At 43.4% G+C, this 21,944-nt stretch overlaps 1 protein-coding gene across 1 annotated transcript in view; it reads right to left on the bottom strand.

Moving 5' to 3' along the window:
- TECPR2 (tectonin beta-propeller repeat containing 2) overlaps positions 1-15,333 on the bottom strand; it is a gene marked incomplete at both ends in the record, with an annotated part of 81,837 nt that extends 66,504 nt beyond the window's left edge. The window contains 4 exons of the mRNA XM_079700367.1: positions 1,027-1,184; positions 5,245-5,376; positions 5,758-5,886; positions 15,115-15,333. Of these exons, the coding sequence (XP_079556493.1) occupies positions 1,027-1,184; positions 5,245-5,376; positions 5,758-5,886; positions 15,115-15,333 (638 nt within the window). The remainder of the gene's footprint in view (positions 1-1,026; positions 1,185-5,244; positions 5,377-5,757; positions 5,887-15,114) is intronic.
- Between the last annotated feature and the right edge of the window lie 6,611 nt (positions 15,334-21,944).

The following is a 21,944-nucleotide window of genomic DNA, read 5'->3' as shown; positions in this document are numbered from 1 at the left end:
AAAGTTGCTCAGGTTTCACACAGGAGGTTAGAAGGCCAGGTTTGAAGAGAAAGACTGTTGGGTATACGATCCACGTGGAGGTAATTGGTTTTTAAATCTCTCTTTTTACACTCCACCTTCCTTCCAAAAAGACACAAGGCAGTAAGACACCGACAGACAAGCCAGGACGAGACGTCAAGCAGAAGAGTGGGGCCCTGGCAGAGGGAAAGTCACGACCAAGTGCTGCAAAGCCACTAAGCCCAAGTTACAAATTCTGCTGGGTGTCCCAGGGGCCGATAGGGAGATTACTGTTATAAGAACAGCAAATTGTTGGTGGAATTAAGGGGGTATTCAGCCTGGAAAGTAGACACCGAAGGGGAAGCACGAGTGTCTATTAATAGCCATGGACCGCCACGCAGAAAAAGAATAAACTTGCACTGTGCTGCTGCAAAGCCCGGGACACAGCACAACGGACACCAAGAGGACCGGAGGCTGGCACCCCCAGCACCACCAGCCGGCCCTCACTGACGCCCGCCCGCCTCCTAGCCGCCTGTTCCCCACTCTCCACCACCACGCCACCCAGCCCCCGCGTGCCCCCGGCCCCTCCGCCTCTCCCCCGGGCGGGCTGGCACTGGACTGACCCTGCTCGCCGCTGTTCGTCCAGGGAGTAGGTCAAGGGAGGGGCCCTCTCCCAGCCGGGAGCCCTGACCCCTTCCAGAGCCATCCCCTCCCTCAGGACGCCTCCCGGCCCCAGGCCGGGCTACAGCCCGTGTGAACTCTTCCCGCGCCCCGCACTCGGCTCCACAGCAAGTGACACAACCAGTAGCACCTCCCCTGCCGAGGTCACTCCGTTTTCACGATGGCGCGGTGCGCGGAAGGAGTGAGGGGCAAGCTCCCACCCGACCCTGAGCCTGACCCCTGACCTCCTACCCGGGCCGCGGAGGAGGGGGCCCGCAGGGAGCGGACTGGAGCAGCCACATGTGGCGGGCGGGCTGGGGACCTGCCTGGAAGCCCGTCACCACGAGCCTCGACACCAGTGATGCCCACCTTTTCCTTGGCTGTGTTCCGATTTGCTTGACAGCCTTCTCCTCAGTGTGGAAGAGCAGACTTCTCTGTGAGGTCGAGACGAGCAGCACCTTCTGGCTGTAGTCCAGCTGCGCGACGGAAGCCGGCTCCTGCAGCACCAGGAGGGAGTGACACACGCCCTGTGGAGGGACGCCGGGTGAGGCCCACAGCGGAGGCGCGCAGCGCGGCAGGCTACAGCGACCCCGCGTCCCTCCTGGGCCTGCATTTTGGTCTATGTCTACCTTAAAAGGAATGCTTTAATTCTCACCGGAGTCAATGTCAACCCACGGCAATGAAACTATCTGCAAAAGTCCTCGCTAATGAGAAAATAGCCAGGGTTACCATCTATGTCAGGCTACATCAAGTTGGCCAAGAAACACTTAAAAATTCTGTATAATTTTTTTTAAATGTTCTCAGTACACGATTCAAAGAAGAATCCATAAAGATTAAGCAGAAATATGTTGTGCCATGTGTATTATTAATTCCAACAGAACACAATGGGACTTTCTATAATATTATTGTGACAACGGTCCAAGTCCATATCGCACTCCTCCTCCACAAAGAGTTCAAAGCAATGGTGGGGACATGATACCCTCACCTACTGAAAGGGTCAGAGGAAACAGGTTAGAAAGAAATTAAAATGGTATTAAGTATACTGAAGAACAAAGTAAAGTTCTAGAAGGCATTTTACTGCTAACACAAACTATACTTCTTGGTGTCAGATATCTGCTCCTATAAGCCACCCTTCTCCTGAACCCGTTTCTTTAATTGCTTAGAAATACTGATGCAATGTCATAGACCTTTGCAGGGAAAGAGGGAGCAGCAATCAGATCCATTGGTAAGATTTACATACAGTAAAATTCACCCTTTTTAGATATACAATTCTATGCATTTTGACCAATGCATTCAGTTATGTAACCACCAGCACAATCAAGACAGGGAAATCCCCACTACCCCGCAAACATCAAGGACATCAAGCCAGATTTCCCTCCCACCTTTGTAGTTATGCAGACTGTAGCTTTTCAATTTTTGACTTAGCTTGTAATGGAATTTTATTGTACCATATTGTGCAAAAACACACGTCTCTTTTGCAAATCTCATGAAATACCTGTGTCTCTAAAAAAAATGATCAGAACCTCAATAAAGCTGGGAAAAAAATGATCAGTAAGCTAAGGATAGTGCTTTCTGCATCTGATTTTTCTCTCCATTTTCTGACATCATGCATGAGCAGTGTCCCCTTGGTGCAACTCAGGCTGGGGGAGTGACAGGAGGAAAGTACAAATATGGGGACCCTTAAAACCTTAACAAAATGTTTTCCTGGAGAGTAGCAGTTCTCAAAGTGTGGTCCACGGTCCCTGAGGGTCCCTAGGACCTCTCGAGGTCAAGACCATTTTCATTATAATACTAGGTTTTATTTGCCTTTTCCACCAAGCTGTGGTTTGTACTGATAGTTGGTAGAGCTACTGAAAGCTCAAATGGGCCCAAGATGAGCAGGGCACCAAAATCCGGTAGTTGCCACGGTGCCCTTAGCCACTGTGCACTTGCAGCAAAAACATGAATTTCACTTCAGAAGGTCTTTGATGCAGGAAAATGATAATTCCATCTTATCTTGACCCTTGTGTACGCCTATCTTTGTATTCTGTGTGACAAAACAGGGCATGCACGCAGCCCTCCTGCTGATGCTGAAATACTTCGATTCTCTCAAGGAGGAAGCACTTGTGCGATTGTATGAGCTGTGAGCTCAACCGGCTGCTTTTTTTCACAAAATACATTTTTACTTGAAATACTGTAATTATTCAAACTTGGGTATTTGGCAGGCATTTTCTCAGAAAGAACAAAGTAAGCCTGTCAATTCAGGGAAAATAAGTGATAGTGTTTGTTGCTGATAATAAAATGCAAGTTTACAAGTGAAGATTAGAATTTGAAAACTTGTATCCACCCTTGTGAACCTGAACCTTTCTCATCAGAATGATGGCAATATTAACAAAGGTGCTTTCTTTGATATTATATGATTAAATGTTTCAACATTTGGAAGATGTGCATCACTCAGTAGATCAATATTTTCCAAGTGATCAATGCAAGATGTTACAAAATCACACGTGGGTCAAGGAGCCATTCTAAGTGCAAGACAGACCAATGGATTTCACTGTAACAGAGTGAGAAAAACTCATGTATGTGCTTTCAGATTCCACGTTGTAACCAACCTTTAAAGAAACTACCATTAGTCAATTTGGGGGTGTGATTAAAGAATACCCACAATCCTCTGGAAGGGCTATTAAAATACTCCTCCTGTTTCCCACTGCATGTCTGTGTGAGGCCAGATTTTCTTTACATACTCTAACCAAAACAATGTATTGTGACAGACTAAATGCAGAATCCAGCTGTCTTCTATTAAGGTAGACATTAAAGAGATTTGCAAAAATGTAAACCCATGCTACTCTTGCAAACAGCAGTAGAAGTTTTGTTTTGCTTTGTTTTGTTTTTTTCAGCCACGCCATACAGCTTGTGGGATCTTAGTTCCCTGACCAGGGATTGAACCCAGGCCCTCGGTAGTAAGAGTGTGGAGTCCTAACCACTGGACCACCAGGGAATTCTCAGCAGTAGTTTTGAAAATAGTTATTTTCACAAAAGTATGTTATTTATGTTAACATATAATGAGTTCATTATTTCAAAATAAAATTAATAAAAAAATTTTAATTTCTCAGTTTTAATTTCTAACATAGTACACTCAGTAGATATAAAACCCATACAAACAAAACCTCTTTGGAATCCTGTTTTTAAGAGTGTAAAGTGTAAAGGGGTCTTGGGACCAAAATGTTTGAGAACTACTGCTAGAGAATATTCGTAGAAGACAGGTCAGTCTTGGATCAGAGGGACTAAAAGTCATCCAGCCAGTAATTGCTGAACTCCTACATGCACTAGGCATGATGGCTACAAATAAGAAAACGACAGGACTGTGCCGCCAAGGGGTTCATTCTAACCGAGCAGAGGTACGACAGAACAAAGCACAGGCAGGCATAAAGCCACATGTGCAGTAGGAGCACACCCTAGGTTTGAAGTTGAGCTCGGCCAGGCATCAGCTCACAACTGGATCCCTTGGAGCCTGGGTTTCTTATCTACCGACTGAAGATCAGCACACACAGCTTAGGGCTCTGTCGTGAGGCTTAAATAAAATGACAAATACGAGGTGGGGGCTAGGTTCCCTGCTGCCCCCAACCCTCCTCCTTTCCCACCACTCTCTCCCACACAACCAGAGAGCTTGGCTGGGGCGAGCTCACCACCCACGGGAAGCACTGACCTCTGTCCACAATGTGGACAAAGAATGCTGCCCGCCATACAGATGAACAAAGGATGATGCAGCTATCAGCCACTGCAGCCTCCCCCAACAGTGCAGCTGGAGGGGTTCAAGACGGAAAAGAACAGGATACTGACTGGCCCTAGACAGTTAAGGTGTGTAGCAGAGGAATGATTTCAATGAGCCCAGACTCTGGTACCTTCCCATACATAGAAAAGCGCTAAAGTCATTAACTTGAGATGTTTGTTTTTTCTTTAATTAGCAGAAATCTTGATGTTCAACTACCTGGTTTGTTTTTGCAAAACTCCTATATATCCCGGCTCTTCCCTTATCTCTTTGGAGCAGTCCCTCAGAGTCATGTGAGAGACTGTCTATCAGGCTTAAGTCCTCAGTAAGTCCAAGGGATAAAAATTCTCGACTTTTAGGTTGTGCTTTTTTTTTTTTTTCAGTCGACAATAGTCATGACTGTGAAATGCTTCACATACTCCTACAAACTCTCCAAGGAAACAGGTTTGATAGTGGCTACTTTTCTAATTGGTAGCAATAGAAAACAGGAGAATGAAAAAAGTGTATGTTCCAGAAGAAACAAAGGCCAATTCTTTAGATACAGAAGTAGGAGCTTATAAAGCATTAGAAAAGCCCTTGAAAGAAAATGTTACAAACAACAGTTGAGATTAGAAAGGGACGACAGGGAGTTCCTGGTGCCCTAGAGGTTAGGATTCCACACTTTCACTGCTGTGGCCTGGCTTCAATCCCTGGTTGGGGAACTGAGATCCCACAGGCCAACCGGCATGGCAGACAAAAAAAAAAAAAAAAAATAGGGACAATAATCAAGAATTCAAGTTGACCAACTACTATAATTTCTCCAAATATAAGACAACCAGTATTTCTGAAAATAATTTTACCTGATCTAGATCCAGAGAAGAATAGACAATTTTCCCTTTGTCATCTCCAGAGAACAATTTCATTCCATTGGGGCTCCAAGCCAGAGCTGTTATGCTATTCTTGTGAATACCAGTGACGTCAAATCTCCGAAGCTATGAATAAACGATGAAAATACACACAAGAAAAAGACAAGGATAAACGCTGTGAGATGTGAACAAGGTGGTACGCAATCCCTCCTGTTTATGGAAAAGCTGGTGTTCCCAAGTTGTTTCCATGCAAAAACCTGCACAAGGGTCCACCTGTCTATTTACCTTTAAAACTGACAGAGAAGAGCCAGAGAATATTAAGCAAAATTACCCATATATGCTTTTTGCCAAGTGTCCTACCAGGAACAAAAATGTCATCTGATTATAAAGAGCACAGAGTGAGGCTTTTCGGAGCAAGTATTTTCTTGGCAGATGACGACTCCTCATTTTAAAAGACATGAGGAATTTGCCAAGAAGTTAAGAAATGCTAAAATGATTAGTACTTACCTGTCTATTTCTCCCTGGCAACGAGGATACGAGTTGAAAGACTGCAACCCTCCCAGAGGCTGTGCCTGCAGCCACCAGGTCATCGAAGCAGCTCAGCAGTTTCACCACAGTGATGGATTCCGTTTTCCCCTGAAAGAGGAAACGTTCAAAAACAAATGGGCCATAATTCAAAGAGTCATGTACCACAATGTTCATTGCAGCACTATTTACAATAGCCAGGACATGGAAGCAACCTAAATGTCCATTAACAGATGAATGGATAAAGAAGATGTGGCACGGGCTTCCCTGGTGGCGCAGTGGTTAAGAATCTGCCTGCCAGTGCAGGGGACACGCGTTCAACCTCTGGTCCGGGAAGATCCCACATGCCGCAGAGCAACTAAGCCCATGTGCCACAACTACTGAGCCTGTGCTCTAGAGCCTGCGAGCCACAACTACTGAGCTCATATGCCACAACTACTGAAGCCCATGTGCCTAGAGCCTGTGTTCTACAACAAGAGAAGCCACTACAATGAGAAGCCCACGCACTGCAATGAAAAGCAACCCCCGCTCGCCACAACTAGAGAAAGCCAGAGCACAGCAAAGACCCAATGCAGCCAAAAATAAATAAATAAATATTTTAGAAAAAGAAGATGTAAACAAGATGTGGCACGTATATACAATGGAATATTACTCAGCCATAAAAATAAACGAAATTGAGTTATCTGTAGTTAGGTAGGTGAACCTAGAGTCTGTCATGCAGAGTGAAGTAAGTTAGAAAGAGAAAAACAAATACCGTATGCTAACACATATGTATGGAATCTAAAAAAAAAAAAAGGTTCTGAAGAACCTAGGGGCAGGACAGGAATAAAGATGCAGACGTAGAGAATGGACTTGAGGACACAGGGAAGGGGAAGGGTAATCTGGGATGAAGTGAGAGAGTGGCATGGACATATATACACTACCAAATGTAAAATAGATAGCTAGTGGGAAGCAGCCGCATAGCACAGGGAGATCAGCTAGGTGCCTTGTGCTCCCCTGGAGGGGTGGCATAGGGAGGGTAGGAGGGAGATGCAAGAGGGAGGGGATATGGGGATATATGTGTACGCATAGCTGATTCACTTTGTTATACAGCAGAAACTAACACAACATTGTAAAGCAATTATACTCCAATAAAGATGTTAAAAAAACAAACAAAAAAACAAAACAAATGGGCCTGTCACCAGGCCAGCTTTCAGACTATGAAACATTACCTACCAATGGAATGGAAAACCTCATTGGACTGCAGCCTATATATATTCCTGATTGAAAATGTATACAGTTCAGAAAGATAATTAATCTCTTTTTCTTTCCAGGTTTTTTATCTTGGAAATGACAATCCCAGCATGTGGGATCTTAGTTCCCCGACCAGGATTTGAACCTGTATCCCCTGCACTGGAAGTGCAGAGTCTTAACCACTGGGACCACCAAGGAAGTCCCTGAAATGACAAAATTTTAAAACTGCATTTCTGAGAAAGGAAATACTGATCAATCAAGTATGAATACACTGAGCTCTTATCAAGAGAGTTCTAAGGAACTTGGATAAGAGAGGTAGCTCCCCTCAAAGCTGGAGTCCGGAGTCAGAAGAGCCACATCCCAGTCGCAAGCTCTCCTTTCTTCTCTCTCAACGTGGACAAGTCATCCACCGACTGTAGTCCATGGTGTGTACCTGCCACACAGGCTGGCTTGAGGATCAATGAGACAATACATTTGAGAGTGCTTTATAAACTGATTCCTGGCGTGGTTTGGTTCTCAGATCAATAATCACATTAAATAACACTAACTCAAGCTTAATACATTGGTTTATTAAAAAGCACAAGTCAAGCACTGAATACAGATATTCGGGCTTCCAGAGCATCTGAATGATCATTTTTCATTTTGAAACCACTCATTCAGAAAAATTACACAACCATTTCGACCTCGCTAAGACACATGGCAAGATCTTCAATAAGCCATCTTGATCCCGGCTGCAGTAACTTAGATGGTAATCAATCTGTCAAATACGCAAGCATCCCCTCTGCATTCAGGGTACTGAGTCAGCTGCTATGGTAATACACAGTAGGGCGCAGGCCCGCCCTCTCACAGCTGAGCTGTAGCAATGAGACGTGCACATGAAGAGCTGCCCCCCGCCGAGTGGGGGTGGCAGTGACTGAGCTCACTTTCATCTGTCACTTTACAGCTTGCAGCGTATGTTCATGGGCTATAAATACACTTGGTGCCACGTCGTGATACAGGGTAAGGGACCTGGATCTTAAGCTACAGGAAGGAAAAGGGGGACCCTTGAAGATGCCTGCTTTTGCAGGTGTATCAGTCAGAGGTGTTTCTGGTAACCCCGTGAGGAACAGGATGGAAGGAGGAAGGCGTGGAACCAGGCAGGAGGACCAGCTGGGAGCCTCCTGCGATAGTTCAGGTGGAGGTAGTACGCGCCCGGTCAAGGGAAGTGGCACACTGAACAGGTGCAAGGGCAGTAAACCCTGACGAGGAAAGAAGAGTATGAAGACCCGGTCAGAAGGAGGGCAGCAGTGATGAACAGAGCACATCGACTCTCTCTGTAAAGGGACGCTCTCTCAGTCGCGCGTGTCCTGTGCTGGGCACCCTGTTCAGTGCTTCACAGGCATTATCTCCTGGGGTCCTCAAATTACCAAGAGGGCAGGTGCTGGAGTTATCCTCATTTTACAAAGGTGAAGTGATTTGTCTCAGGTCACAAAGCTAGAGACGATCGATAGTCAGGACTCACGCCCGAGTGTGACCCTACAGAGGCCCTGTGCTGCCTCGCTGCCCTATGCCTTCTGAGCAGATCCACGGCCGTGGAGGTGGAAGGTGTGGTCGGCTGTGGAAAAGGAGAGTGCGGGAATGTGAGTGATGGTTCCATCTCTGCTTTGAGGGAAGAAAGTGACGTAACATGCTTTAGATGTGTATCGTCTGACATGGCAACAGAATGTTAAAGAGAGAATATTTTTCCTGGGAATCTGTAATTATAAAAACTGCTACTACATCAGGAACCAAAATCACTTATTGGAGATCTTGCCACATCACAGCACAAAATCAAAACGGTTGTGTAATTTTTCTGAATGAATGGTTTCAAAATAAAAATCATTGCTCAGCTGGGCTGGAAGCCTGAATATTTATATGCAATGCTTGTACACGTGCTTTTAATAAACCAATGTACTAAACTTGACTTAACGTTATTTAATATGATTATTAAATAGATTTGGTTCTTGACTTAAGAACCAAAACATCCGAAGAATCAGCTTATCAATATCTAACTATACTTCAGACAGAAACAAAATATGAAGTTTCAACTTCTCACAGTATAACACTCTAGCTATTCTGAAAAACATTCCTCTCCAAACACCTAGAAATGTTGAATAAGATGCATAAAACATTCTTTTAAATGCTATTTAAAAAACACTCTCTAGCTATTCTGAAAAACATTCCTCTCCAAACACCTAGAAATGTTGAATAAGATACATAAAACATTCTTTTAAATGCATAGCTGATCTCTAGAAAGTAAAGAAAATCTACAAGAGCCAAAAACAAAAAGAATACTGTCAAACTAGAACAGAAGCCAGCCCTGAAGCTACAGGCTACAGGGGGCAATCTGGCCAACACCTAGACCCCTGACTTTCTGAGGTGAGCGTGGTTAATGAGGACAAGGCTTCAGGCCAGGTGAGGTGGGGAGCTGGAACTGATATCCCCTGCTAAAGCCAGAATCCCTGAAGACCTAACTCTCAGTGAAAGTGTAAACTAGGGAAAAATCAATTTGCTGGGAAATGAAGCTGACAAGGATCTTTGTCTTATCTCAGGCGTTGACTGGAGTGAATAAAAAAGAATGGTTCCTAAGACTCTGTAATCACAAAGCTGCCGTATCCAGCACCAGAGTTTGAATTTATTCTCCCTTCCCACTGAAAAGAACCTTCATGGCAGGCACTTCACCTGACATGCTTCCGTGTTTGTAGCACTCCAAGGTGGCTGGCAGAGTGACCATCAACCCCATCTGTGGACACAGTCTCAACCCAGGCCCCTCAGCACTCTCACATATTAGGATCAGCCACATACCTCACAATTAGACATGACCACAGGGAAACAGGTCCCCTCAAGAAGAATCAACTAAAGAAAGCAAGAACAGAATTGGACAACTCCTCATCCCGACTCAAGTATTTCACTTAGAGTGAGGAGACCCAGAACATAAAAGAAATATGCTTAAGGGGAGGGAAAGATTGGGAACTGGGGATTAACAGATACACACGACTATATATAAAATAAACAACCAAGACCTACTGTATAGCACAGGGAACTCTATTCAATATTGTAATAACCCATGATGGAAAAGAATCTGAAAAAGAATATATAACTGAATCACTTTGCTATACACCTGAAACACTATAAATCAACTATGCTTCAGTAATAAAAAAGAAATATGCTTAAAAATGTTAAAGAAATGTAAAAAGAAATCGAAACATAAGACCAAACTATTATCAGAAATAATAGAAATGAAAAAGAATCAAAAGAATGTAAAATCTCAGGGGTAGACTGAATAGCAGCCTAGTCACAGATGAAAGAAAATTACTGAACTAGATGACAGATCTGTGCGGCAAAGGAAAGATAAAAAATATGACAGATAAGTTAAGAGTCACAGAGAATAGAATATGAAGGTCCAGCCTACATGTAATTGGGATTCCAGAAGGAAAGAAAACAGAGGATAAGAGAAGGAAACATCTTCAGAGATAAGGGCTAAAAATTATCCAAAACTGATGAAAGACCTATATCCTCAGGAGCACAAGCCTTGATCAAGACTTATGAAAAGAAATACACACATACACATATTGTAGTGAAACAGTAAAACCTCAAAGGCAATGAGAAGATATTAATATGTCAGAGAAAAAAGGGAAATAACTAAATATGAACAATAATTAACAAAAGACATCTCAACAATGGATGTTGAGATGTATCATCCTCAAAGTGCTAAGAGGAAAAAACTGTTAGCCTTGAATAGTATACCTCTAAACAATTCAAAGACAGAGAGACATTCAAACAAAAAATCAAGAGTACTTACCACCAAAAGACTTCAACACAAGAACTACTAAAGGATGTACTCCAGGACTTCCCTGGTGGCGCAGTGGTTAAGAATCCGCCTGCCAATGCAGGGGACACGGGTTCAAGCCCTGGTCAGGGAAGATCCCACATGCCGTGGAGCAGCTAATCCCGTGTGCCACAACTACTGAGCCTGCGCTCTAGAGCCCGTGAGCCGCAACTACTGAAGCCCATGCACCTAGAGCCTGCACTCTGCAACAAAAGAAGCCACCACAATGAGAAGTCTGCACACCGCAATGAAGAGCAGCCCCCGCTCACCGCAACTAGAGAAAGCCCACGCACAGCAACGAAGACCCAACGCAGCCAAAAAAAAAAAAAGGATGTAGTCCAGCAAGAAGCAAAATGGCTGCAAAGGGAAGAACTGAGATGTAACAAGGGATGGTGAGTAAAGACGTTGGCAAAACTGTGAGGGAATCTAAACAGTGACTATAAACTATAAGAATAATAATGTCCAACTTGAGTAGTTAAATATAGAATGAAAACACTAGATAGTTATGTGTATAATAAGAAAGGCCAGACAGAAACATCATAAAAAAGCTACAGACCAATATTCCTCCATGAATACAGACACAAAAAATCTGAACAAAATATTACTAAAAGGAATACAGCAAGATTTTTAAAAAGAAAAAGGATAATATGGAATTCCCTGGTGGTCCAGTGGTTAGGACTTGGTGCTTTCACTGCCAGGGCCTGGGTTCAATCCCTGTTCAGGGAACTAAGATCCCACAAGCTGTGCCACGAGGCCAAAAAAAAAAGGATAATATATCATGACAAAATGGGGTTTAAAAGATTAATGCACAGTTGGAATAATAATCAAAACTCAATTCATGTAACATAACATATAAATAAAGAAGGAAATCATATCATCACAACAGATTCAAGTGAGTATTTGACAAACTTCAATACTCATTCATGATAAAAACTCTCAGAAAACTAGGATAGAAAGAAACAGAAATAAACAGCATCCGTGAGGAATCTATAGCTAATGTAATGGTGAAGACCAAGGCTAAGGCAAAGATATCTATTCTCACTGCAGACACCATACTGAGGTCTTGGCCAGCACAGTAAGTCAAGTAAAAAATTAAAGGCATACAGACTGGAAAAGATGAGGTAAAACTCTTTCTTCAGAGGCAAGCAGGATCATCTACGTAGAAAACCCAGGCTTCCCTGGTGGCCCAGGGGTTAAGAATCCGCCTGCCAACACAGGGGACATGGGTTCATGCCCTGGTCCGGGAAGATCCCACATGCCAAAGAGCAACTAAGCCCGTGCGCCACAACTACTGAGTCTGCGCTCTAGAGCCCACAAGCCACTACTACTGAGCCCACGTGCCAAAACTACTGAAGCCTACACACCTAGAGCCCGTGCTCCGCAACAAGAGAAGCCACGGCGATGAGAAGCCCACGCACCGCAACGAAGAGTAGCCCCCGCTCACTGCAACTAGAGAAAGCCCGTGCACAGCAACGAAGACCCAACACAGCCATAAATAAATAAATAAATAAAATTATACATATTAAAAAAAAAGAATGTAGAAACCTTACTACCATATAGGTCCCCTACTCTCCCCTCTTATAGTTATCTTATATATTACTGCATGTATACACACTGAAAACTCGATCAGTCTTATAATTTTTGCTGTCAAGTATATCTTAAAGAACTCAAGAGGAGAGAAACAGTCTACTGTATTTACTATTATTCTTCCTTCCTTCCTGATGTTCCAAGTTTCCTTCTGGTATCGTTTCTCGTTTGCCTAAAGAACTTCCTGAAGCAATTATTTAGAGCAGGTCTGCTGGCAATGAATCCCCCTAGTTTCCCTTCATCTGAGAATACTTTTATTTCACCTTCTTTCCTAATAGATATGTTTCTTGGGTAAAAATTCTGAGCTGACCATTCTTTTCTTTCAAAACTTTATAAATGTTGTACCACTGTCTTCTAGTCTCCATAGTTCCTGATGATAAATTTGCGGTCCTTCAAATCATTGTCCCTTACAGGTAACGTGTCATTCTCTGGCTACTTTTAAGATTTCTCTTTGTCTTTAGTTTTTAGAAGTCTGATTAGGATATGTCTGGGCATGGGTTTCTTTGGTCTATCCTGTTAGGGGTTCACTGCTGGATTCATAAGTCTTTTTTGTTAAGTGCTGAAGTATTTGAGAGATCTCAGATATATTAATCCATAACCATAGTTTTAAAGATTAATTATGTAATGGTTTTAAATGTGTGGGGAATTTGAGCAGTCAAATCCATGAGCTGTTAAATAAAGAAAAGAAATAGCAATAGTTTTCATTTTCATACAAAAAATACAAATGTAAACTCTAGAGCAAATCTGCCCAAGTTCAGACAATGGTGCCACCACTTCCTAACCACCTCACAAGTCACTCAACCTCTCTGTACCTCAGTTGTCTCCCTGGTAAAACGGGGATGAGAAAACATCATCTACTTCACAGAGTCTTGTGAGGATGAAATGCGTTAATATATATAAAGGTTTACAATAATGCCTGGCACACAGTAAGTGCTATATGCATGTTAACCATTTGTGTGTGTGTGTTTTTTTTTAAGATGTTGGGGGTAGGAGTTTATTAATCAATTTATTTATTTTTGCTGTGTTGGGTCTTCGTTTCTGTGCGAGGGCTTTCTCTAGTTGTGGCAAACGGGGGCCACTCTTCATTGCGGTGCGCGGGCCTCTCACTATCATGGCCTCTCTTGTTGCGGAGCACAGGCTCCAGACACACAGGCTCAGTAGTTGTGGCTCACGGGCTCAGTTGCTCCGTGGCATGTGGGATCCTCCCAGACCAGGGCTCAAACCCGTGTCCCCTGCATTAGCAGGCAGATTCTCAACCACTGCACCACCAGGGAAGCCCCATTTGTGTTATTTTAAATTGAGTATAGAGGCTTAACAAAAACGAACTTTTTAAGTTAAACTTTAATGTAAGTTGAATATTGATTAAAATATAGATACTTGTAAATACTTCTCTTAAACAAAAAAAGCCTTGTCTTAGGCGGTCAAAGTCCACTAACCACAGGCGGAGTAGAACCCCATGAGGCTGTGACGCAGGAGCCACAACTCAGTCACCCTTGAGTCTCTCACAAAACCCGAGCACTCATAAATCACAGATATCAACTCAGCGGGTGAATTCAGTCCACCTCCCCAATAACTACAATACACAGAGATGCCTGATTCAACCAACACAGAACAGAGGTCGGTCAGGACCCCACTGGCAGTGTTGTACAGAAGTGACCTCATTTAAGACGTACGTGTTCTGGCAGCTAGCCAACACTGATCCTGATCCTTTTTTCACAATAATTTCACCAGAATAGCTAGTGATTATTTGAGTGAGTCAGGTAAGGTATTTTGAGAAACAAAACACTTAGAAAACACTTAGAGGGACTTCCCTGGTGGTCCAGTGGCTAAGAGTCCATGCTCCCACTGCAGGGGGACCAGGTTCGATCCCTGGTCGATGAACTAAGATCTTGCATATCGCATGGTGCAGCCAAAAAAAAAAAAAAAAACCAAAACAAAAAAGAAAACACTTAGAAAAACATGCCTACTTTCAAAGTTTTCTATTAAGTGTTAAACACTATAATGTTCTCTTTTAAAGTAACTCTGGATTTTTGGAGGCAGGAAAAAAAGTTAAAACATCAACATTTTGGGGCTTCCCTGGTGGCGCAGTGGTTGAGAGTCTGCCTGCCAATGCAGAGGACACAGGTTCGTGCCCTGGTCCGGGAAGATCCCACATGCCACGGAGCGGCTAGGCCCGTGAGCCATGGCCACTGAGCCTGCACATCCGGAGCCTGTGCTCCGCAACAGGAGAGGCCACAACAGTGAGAGGCCCGCGTACTGCAAAAAAAAAAAAAAAAAAAAAATCAACACTTTTAGCTGTACTCCACCTCAATTAAGAATGGTCAGGGCTTTCCTGGTGGCGCAATGGTTGACAGTCCGCCTGCCGATGCAGGGGACACGCGTTCGTGCCCCGGTCCGGGAAGATCCCACATGCTGCGGAGTGGCTGGGCCTGTGAGACATGGCTGCTGAGCCTGCACGTCGGGAGCCTGTGCTCCGCAACAGGAGAGGCCACAACAGTGAGAGGCCCACGTACCGCAAAAAAAAAAAAAAAAGTCGTAAAATATTGTTTGGGAAGGGCACTCAGGCCATATTCTAGCAAATCAGAAGTAAATTACCCCATCCTGGAACTCACAAGCATGTTAAACATTAGCCAGGGCTCACACATGCTTAGGTGAGGACAAGCAAGACTCACCTCTAAGTTGTACTTCTTCATCTGGTTCAAGTGCCGGCAGTACAGGTAGAGCATGCCAATGCTACTGCCCACGGCAATGTAGTCCCCGTTGGCGTCCAGGGCCGTGAGGTAGACCACTATGGAGCGGAAACCCTTCTGGATCTTTGTGGGAATGGCATTGAGGAGATAGTACAAAGGGCAGAACTCTCTGAATGTAATAGACTCTGATACGGATGCCATGGCCAACGTTTCCACAGATGATCTTCAAGCAGGACAAGGAATTTTAACTGGCATCTAGGGAAACCTGGGGGCTAAAGAACAAGGCATTATAATGCTTTCAACATCTAGTCATGCAAAGAGAAGTCAGGTATAATAGTGGGAACGAGGAACTTTCAGATGGGTATGGATTATAGTCAGAGCTGAATTAAACAGAGAAAGTAACCAAGTGTCATTAAGATCACCTTTGGGCATTTTAATTCAAAACTCACTTCAATATGTGCTGGCCCCTGTAATTTAGATTGTGATAAATGCTATGGAGGGGAAGGGGTAGAAAGAATATTAAAAACAGTTCTTAATCTCAAGTAGCTTATGATCTAGTTAGGGAGGCAAAAGAAACTGAAGAGACATAAAACCAGATGTGATTAGGTGCTAATCTGTGGGTCTCAATGAGAAGAGGGAGAGAGCAGTGTGGACTAGAGAGTGGAGAAAGCTTCACCAGAAACATCCAGAATTCTGAAGCCCACCAGGAAGGACAGAATGTGGAAAAGAGGAATTCCCCGGCAGTCTGCACTTCCACTGCAGGGGGCACGGGTTCGATCCCTGGTCGGGGAACAAAGATCCCGCAAGCTGCACGGCCAAAAAAAAAAAAAAAAGCGAGTGGAAAAGAAACAGTAAAGACACTGTACTAGGAGAACAGTGGACCAATCCAGACGTAGGAATAAGCTCACTGTGCCGAGGTGGTGGAGAAACATGTCCCCCCGCTGGATAGCCGCAGCCTCCACAGCACTCAGAACCTCAGGCTACACAACACCTCCTATCTGTTCTGCACTGACACTCACACCTCTTGAAAATTTGGATTCAAAGCTTCCAATAAAGGGAAGCGTGTTATATATCATCACACAGCGTGTTATACTTTATGAAGCGTTCATTCACCCATTTAATCCTTACCCTACAAACTTTTACATGGGTTTGGAAGTCCCAGCCACAGCAATCAGAGAAGAAAAAGAAATAAAAGGAATACAAATTGGAAAAGAAGTAAAACTGTCACCATCTGCAGATGACATGAGACTATACATAGAAAATCCTAAAGATGACACCAGAAAACTACTAGAACTAATCAATGAATCTGGTAAGGTTGCAGGATACAAAATTAATGCTCAGAAATCTCTTTCATTCCTATGCACTAACAATGAAAGATCAGAAAGAGAAATTGAGGGAAGAACCCCATTTACCATCACAACAAAAAGAATAATATACCTGGGAATAAACCTACCTAAGGAGACAAAAGACCTGTACTCAGAAAACTATAAAACACTGATGAAAGAAATCAAAGATGATGTAAACAGATGGAGAAATACACCATGTTCTTGGATTGGAAGAATCAATATTGTGATAATGACTATACTACCCAAAGCAATCTACAGATTCAATGCAATCCCTATCAAACTACCAATGGCATTCTTCACAGAATTAGAACAAAAAATTTTACAATTTGTATGGAGACACAGAAGACCCTGAATAGCCAAAGCAATCTTGAGAAAGAAAAACGGAGCTAGAGGAATCAGGCTCCCAGACTTCAGACTATACTACAAAGCTACAGTACAGTATGGTCCTGGCACAAAAACAGAAATATAGATCAATGGTACAGGATAGAAAGCCCAGAGATAAACCCACACACATATGGTCACCTAATTTAGGACAAAGGAGGCAAGAACATACAGTGGAGAAAAGACAGCCTCTTCAATAAGTGGTGCTGGGAAAACTGCACAGCTACATGTAAAAGAATGAAACTAGAACACTACCTAACACCATACACAAAAATAAACTCCAAATGGATTAAAGACCTAAATGTAAGACCAAACAGTATAAAACTCTTAGACGAAAACATAGGAAAAACACACTTTGACATAAACCACAGCAAGATCTTTTTTTATCCACCTCCTAAACGAAATAAAAACAAAAATAAACAAATGGGACTTAATTAAATTTAAAAGCTTTTGCCCAGCAAAGGAAACCATAAACAAGATGAAAAGAAAACCCTCAGAATGGGAGAAAATATTTGCAAACAAAGGAACAAAGGATTAATCTCCAAAATACACAAACAGCTCATGGAGCTCAATATCAAGAAAACAAACAACCCAGTTGAAAAACGGGCAGAACTAAACAGACATCTATCTCTCCAAGGAGGACATACAGATGGCCAAGGGGCACATGAAAGGATGCTCAACGTCACTAATTATTAGTGAAATGCAAATCAAAACTACAATGAGGGTCTTCCCTGGTGGCACAGTGGCTAAGAATCCACCTGCCAATGCAGGGGACACAGGCTCGATCCCTGGTTCTGGAAGATCCCACATGCCACGGAGCAACTAAGCCCATGTGCTTAGTTGGGCACTGCACTCTAGAGCCCACGTGCCACAACTACTGAAGCCTGCACGCCCTAGAGCCCACGAACTGAACTACTGAGCCGGTGTGCCTAGAGCCCATGCTCCACAGCAAGAGAAACCACCGCAATGAGAAGCCCACACACCACAACAAAGAGTAGTCCCCACTTGGCAACTAGAGAAAGCCCGTTAGCAGCAACAAAGACCCAACTCAGCCAACAAACAAACAAAAAACAACTACAGTGAGGTATCACCTCACACCGGTCAGAATGGCCATCATCAAAAAATCTACAGGGCTTCTCTGGCGGCGCAGTGGTTAAGAGTCCGTCTGCCAATGCAGGCGACACGGGTTCGATCCTTGGTCCAGGAAGATCTCACATGCTGCAGAGCAACTAAGCTCATGCGCCACAACTACTGAGCCTGCACTCTAGAGCCTGCAAGCCACAACTACTGAAGCCCGCACACCTACAGCCCGTGCTCCACAAGACAAGCCACCACAATGAGAAGCCCGCACACAGCAACAAAGAGCAGCCCTGCTCGCCGCAACCGGAGAAAGCCCGTGGGCAGCAGCAAAGACCCAACTCGGCCCAAAATAAATAAATAAAATAAATAAATTTATTTTTTAAAAGTCTACAAACAATAAATGCTGGAGAGGGTGTGGAGCAAAGGGAACCCTCTTGCACTGTTGGCGAGAATGTAAATTGATACAGCCACTGTGGAGAACAGTATGGAGATTCCCTAAAAAACTAGAAATAGAACTACCATATGACCCAGCAATCCCACTACTGAGCATATACCCTGAGAAAACCATAACTCAAAAGGACACATGTACCCCAACCGGTTCATTGCAGCACTGTTTATAATAGCCAGGATATGGAAACAACCTAAATGTCCAAAGACAGATGAATGAATAAAGATGATGTGGTACATATATACAATGGAATGTCACTCAGCCATAAAAAGGAATGAAGTTGGGTCATTTGTAGAGATGTAGATGGACCTAGAGTCTGTTATACAGAGTGAAGTAAGCCAGAAAGAGAAAAACAAATATTGTTTATTAACGCATATATGTGGAATCTAGAAAAATGGTACAGATGAACCTATTTGCAGGGCAGGAATAGAGACGCAGACGTACAGAATGGACATGTGGACACAGGAGGGGAAGGGGTGGGTGGGATGAACTGGGAGATTAGAATTGACATAAATACACTAACATGCGTAAAACAGATAGCCTAGTAGGAACTTGCTATAAAGCACAGGAAGCTCAGCTCGGTGCTCTGTGATGACCTAGGTGGGTGGGTTGGGAGGGGGTGGGAGGGAGGTCCAAGAGGGAGGGGATATATGTATACATATAGCTGATTCACTTCATTGTACAGCAGAAACTAACACAACGTTGTAAAGCAATTATATTCTAATTAAAATAAAAAAAAACTTTTACATAAGCTACTGAGGGCCAGAGGGTCACAAGACTTGCTCGAGACCACACGGGCAAGACCTGAATCTAGACCGTTGCCCTTCAAGTCCTCAGCCCTTTCCAAAGGACTCTCTATCACATCCCCACCCCCTGCTTCTCTTTCTCCACACATCCTCTTCCTCTCCTGTTGATGGCCATCTCTGCCTGGTACCCTCCACCACTGGTCTGTAAGCCCAAGAGCAGAGGCCACATCCACCTCATTACCCCTCTAGCCCCTGGAACCTAGAAAAGGCTCAGGCACATCGGAGGCACTAAGTATTAATTAATTTTTTAATAAATTTATTTATTTTATTTATTTATGTATTTTCGGCTACATTGGGACTTCATTGCTGTGCGCAGGCTTTCTCTAACTGCGGCGAGCAGGGGCTACTCTTCGTTGCAGTGCGCGGGCTTCTCACTGCAGTGGCTTCTTTTTTTGTGGAGCACGGGCTCTAGGTGTGCGGGCTTCAGTAGTTGCAATGTGCGGGCTCAGTAGTTGTGGCTCGCGGGTTCTAGAGCACAGGCTCAGCAGTTGTGGCGCATGGGCCTAGTTGCTCCGCAGCATGTGGGATCCTCCTGGACCAGGGCTCGAACCCGTGTCCCCTACCTTGGCAGGCGGACTCTCAACCACTGTGCCACCAGGGAAGTCCCACACTAAGTATACATTGAATAAATGAATGAGTTATAAAAGAGGAAAATCTGCAAGGAAGGAGTGAGTTGAAGAATGGAAAAGAAACAAAATTTCATCTTTTCTCCAATAAGGCCCCAGTTCAATGCCGGAATAAAAATCCTCTAGATCATTTTCAGACTCCTATTTCATTTGACAGTCACAATAGACAATACAAACAGTGAAGCAGGCAGGGTAACTTACAAACAGCTTTCCTAAAGGTAAGTAAACAGTAATAAGTCCCTCTATGATGGTTAAGAACATTAATATACCCTCTTTTAGCAGAAGTTGAAGCTCTGGGAGGTTCAGAAATTTGCCCAGGGTCATATAGTTTTAAGTGAAATTTTGACGGTAAATGTTGATCCTGTCCATACAGCAGCATACTTCATAAATTTACAACTCTGTAAGGTCAAGACTGTCTTGGCTAAAAGATATCCATGCTCCCCAATCTTTGGTTTGTACAAGTACTCCAGAGAGGTGGGCAAAACCCACATGACCCCGAAATCAAATGAAAATGAAACGGCTATCAGGCAAACACAAGCGAGAACAGCCACAGTCAGACACCTTGGGAAAGCACATAGACCATTTTAAGGAGGACACTAAAGCCAAAATAACAATGAAAATAGCAACAATGGTAATAGTGAACACTATTACTTAACGGAAACTGTTTTAGCGCACGAACTCATTAAATCCTCACAAAAAACCTCAGGAGGTTGGCACCACTGTTATCTCCACTTTACAGGTGAGAAATGTTCTCACTTCAACATTTCCTCTCCACCTTCAAGCAGAAGGGCATCACAGGAGCAGGAAAAGATGTATTTCCTTGATGGGTGTGTGCACACAAACACTGATGTGCCATAATTTACGTGATGTTTTTAAAATAAAATTTTATTTTTATAAATGTTCGCTAAATGTTGCAATATAGAAAAGTACAAAGAATGAAATAAATGGCACTCATAATCCCATCATAGACACATGTTACATATATATGTGTGTAAACACACAAAGTTTTTCACTTAATAAATCATGAGCATTTGCCATGTCATTAAATACTTCCCTAGAATAAGATTTTTAGTGACCATATAAAAAAACTGCCGAGAACACGTTATAGTCATAAACCAAGAGAACATGCTATATTCATAAACCAAGATTTTCTCAAAGTGTTTTAACTTCCACTTTAGCTGATGAGATCTCTTAGGAAGCAAGCAGAAGTACTAAGCACTTCACAAATGTCAGCTGATATTAATTCCTCCTTTAAAAGTCTTTTTCCTCAAAGTAGCCCTGTCAAATTATGACATTCAGATTTCAAAAGCTCATTCCCTTGAACTGATACTATTCACGGAGAGTTCCATAATCTCTACACAGACGGGGCTTTGAGGCTGCAGTCTGGTTAGAAGGGGGCAGTGGACTTGCCTCAAAACTGCACTTGTAAAGCAGGCACACTAGCCTCACTTAGAAAATACGTTTATTTGAGTTGGCTTAGGCAGTATTAGAGGATAATATGGAAGGTCAGAGTCTCTGGAACCATCTCCTTGGCACAATCAGTGATCATACAACCAAAAGCAACTTCGAATGTGTAAGAAGGGAGTGCAGGACTCGCTGGCCAAACTCCATTAAAAACGATCACAATTCTGTAGCAGGTAACAGACAGCATAATCAAATTTTGGATCAAAATTATTTAGGCTGAAACCCTAGCATTCATCCATGGTTTCTCCCTCTCCCTCACCCCCACAGTAACCCCTCACCTTGTTCCATCAGCTCTATGTACTAACCTGCCTCACAGCTGGCCCCTTCTCACCAGCTCCGTGGCCGTGTCTGAGATAAATCCAGTACACCTCTCACCTGGACCCCTGCATTGTTCTTGTAACAACTGTTCTCCTGCTTCCACACCTGTCCCTGGAATCCAGATTCATACAGAGCAGTCAGAACAAGCTCTCTGACTTCAACAAAATTAAAAACTTTTGTGCTCCGAAGGACATCATCAAGAAAAGTAAAAAGACAACCCACAGAATGAGAGAAAATACTTGTTAATCATACATCTGACAAAGGACTTGTATCCAGAATATATGAGAAATGCTTAAAACTTAATAATTAAAAGGTAATTTTTAAGTGGGCAACAGATCTGAAT

Source organism: Hyperoodon ampullatus (assembly GCF_949752795.1).
Source record: "Hyperoodon ampullatus genome assembly, chromosome: 3".
Taxonomy (NCBI): Eukaryota; Metazoa; Chordata; class Mammalia; order Artiodactyla; family Ziphiidae; genus Hyperoodon; species Hyperoodon ampullatus.
The sequence above is the reverse complement of the archived record's forward strand: the minus strand, read 5'-3'. Positions and strand labels throughout refer to the sequence as shown.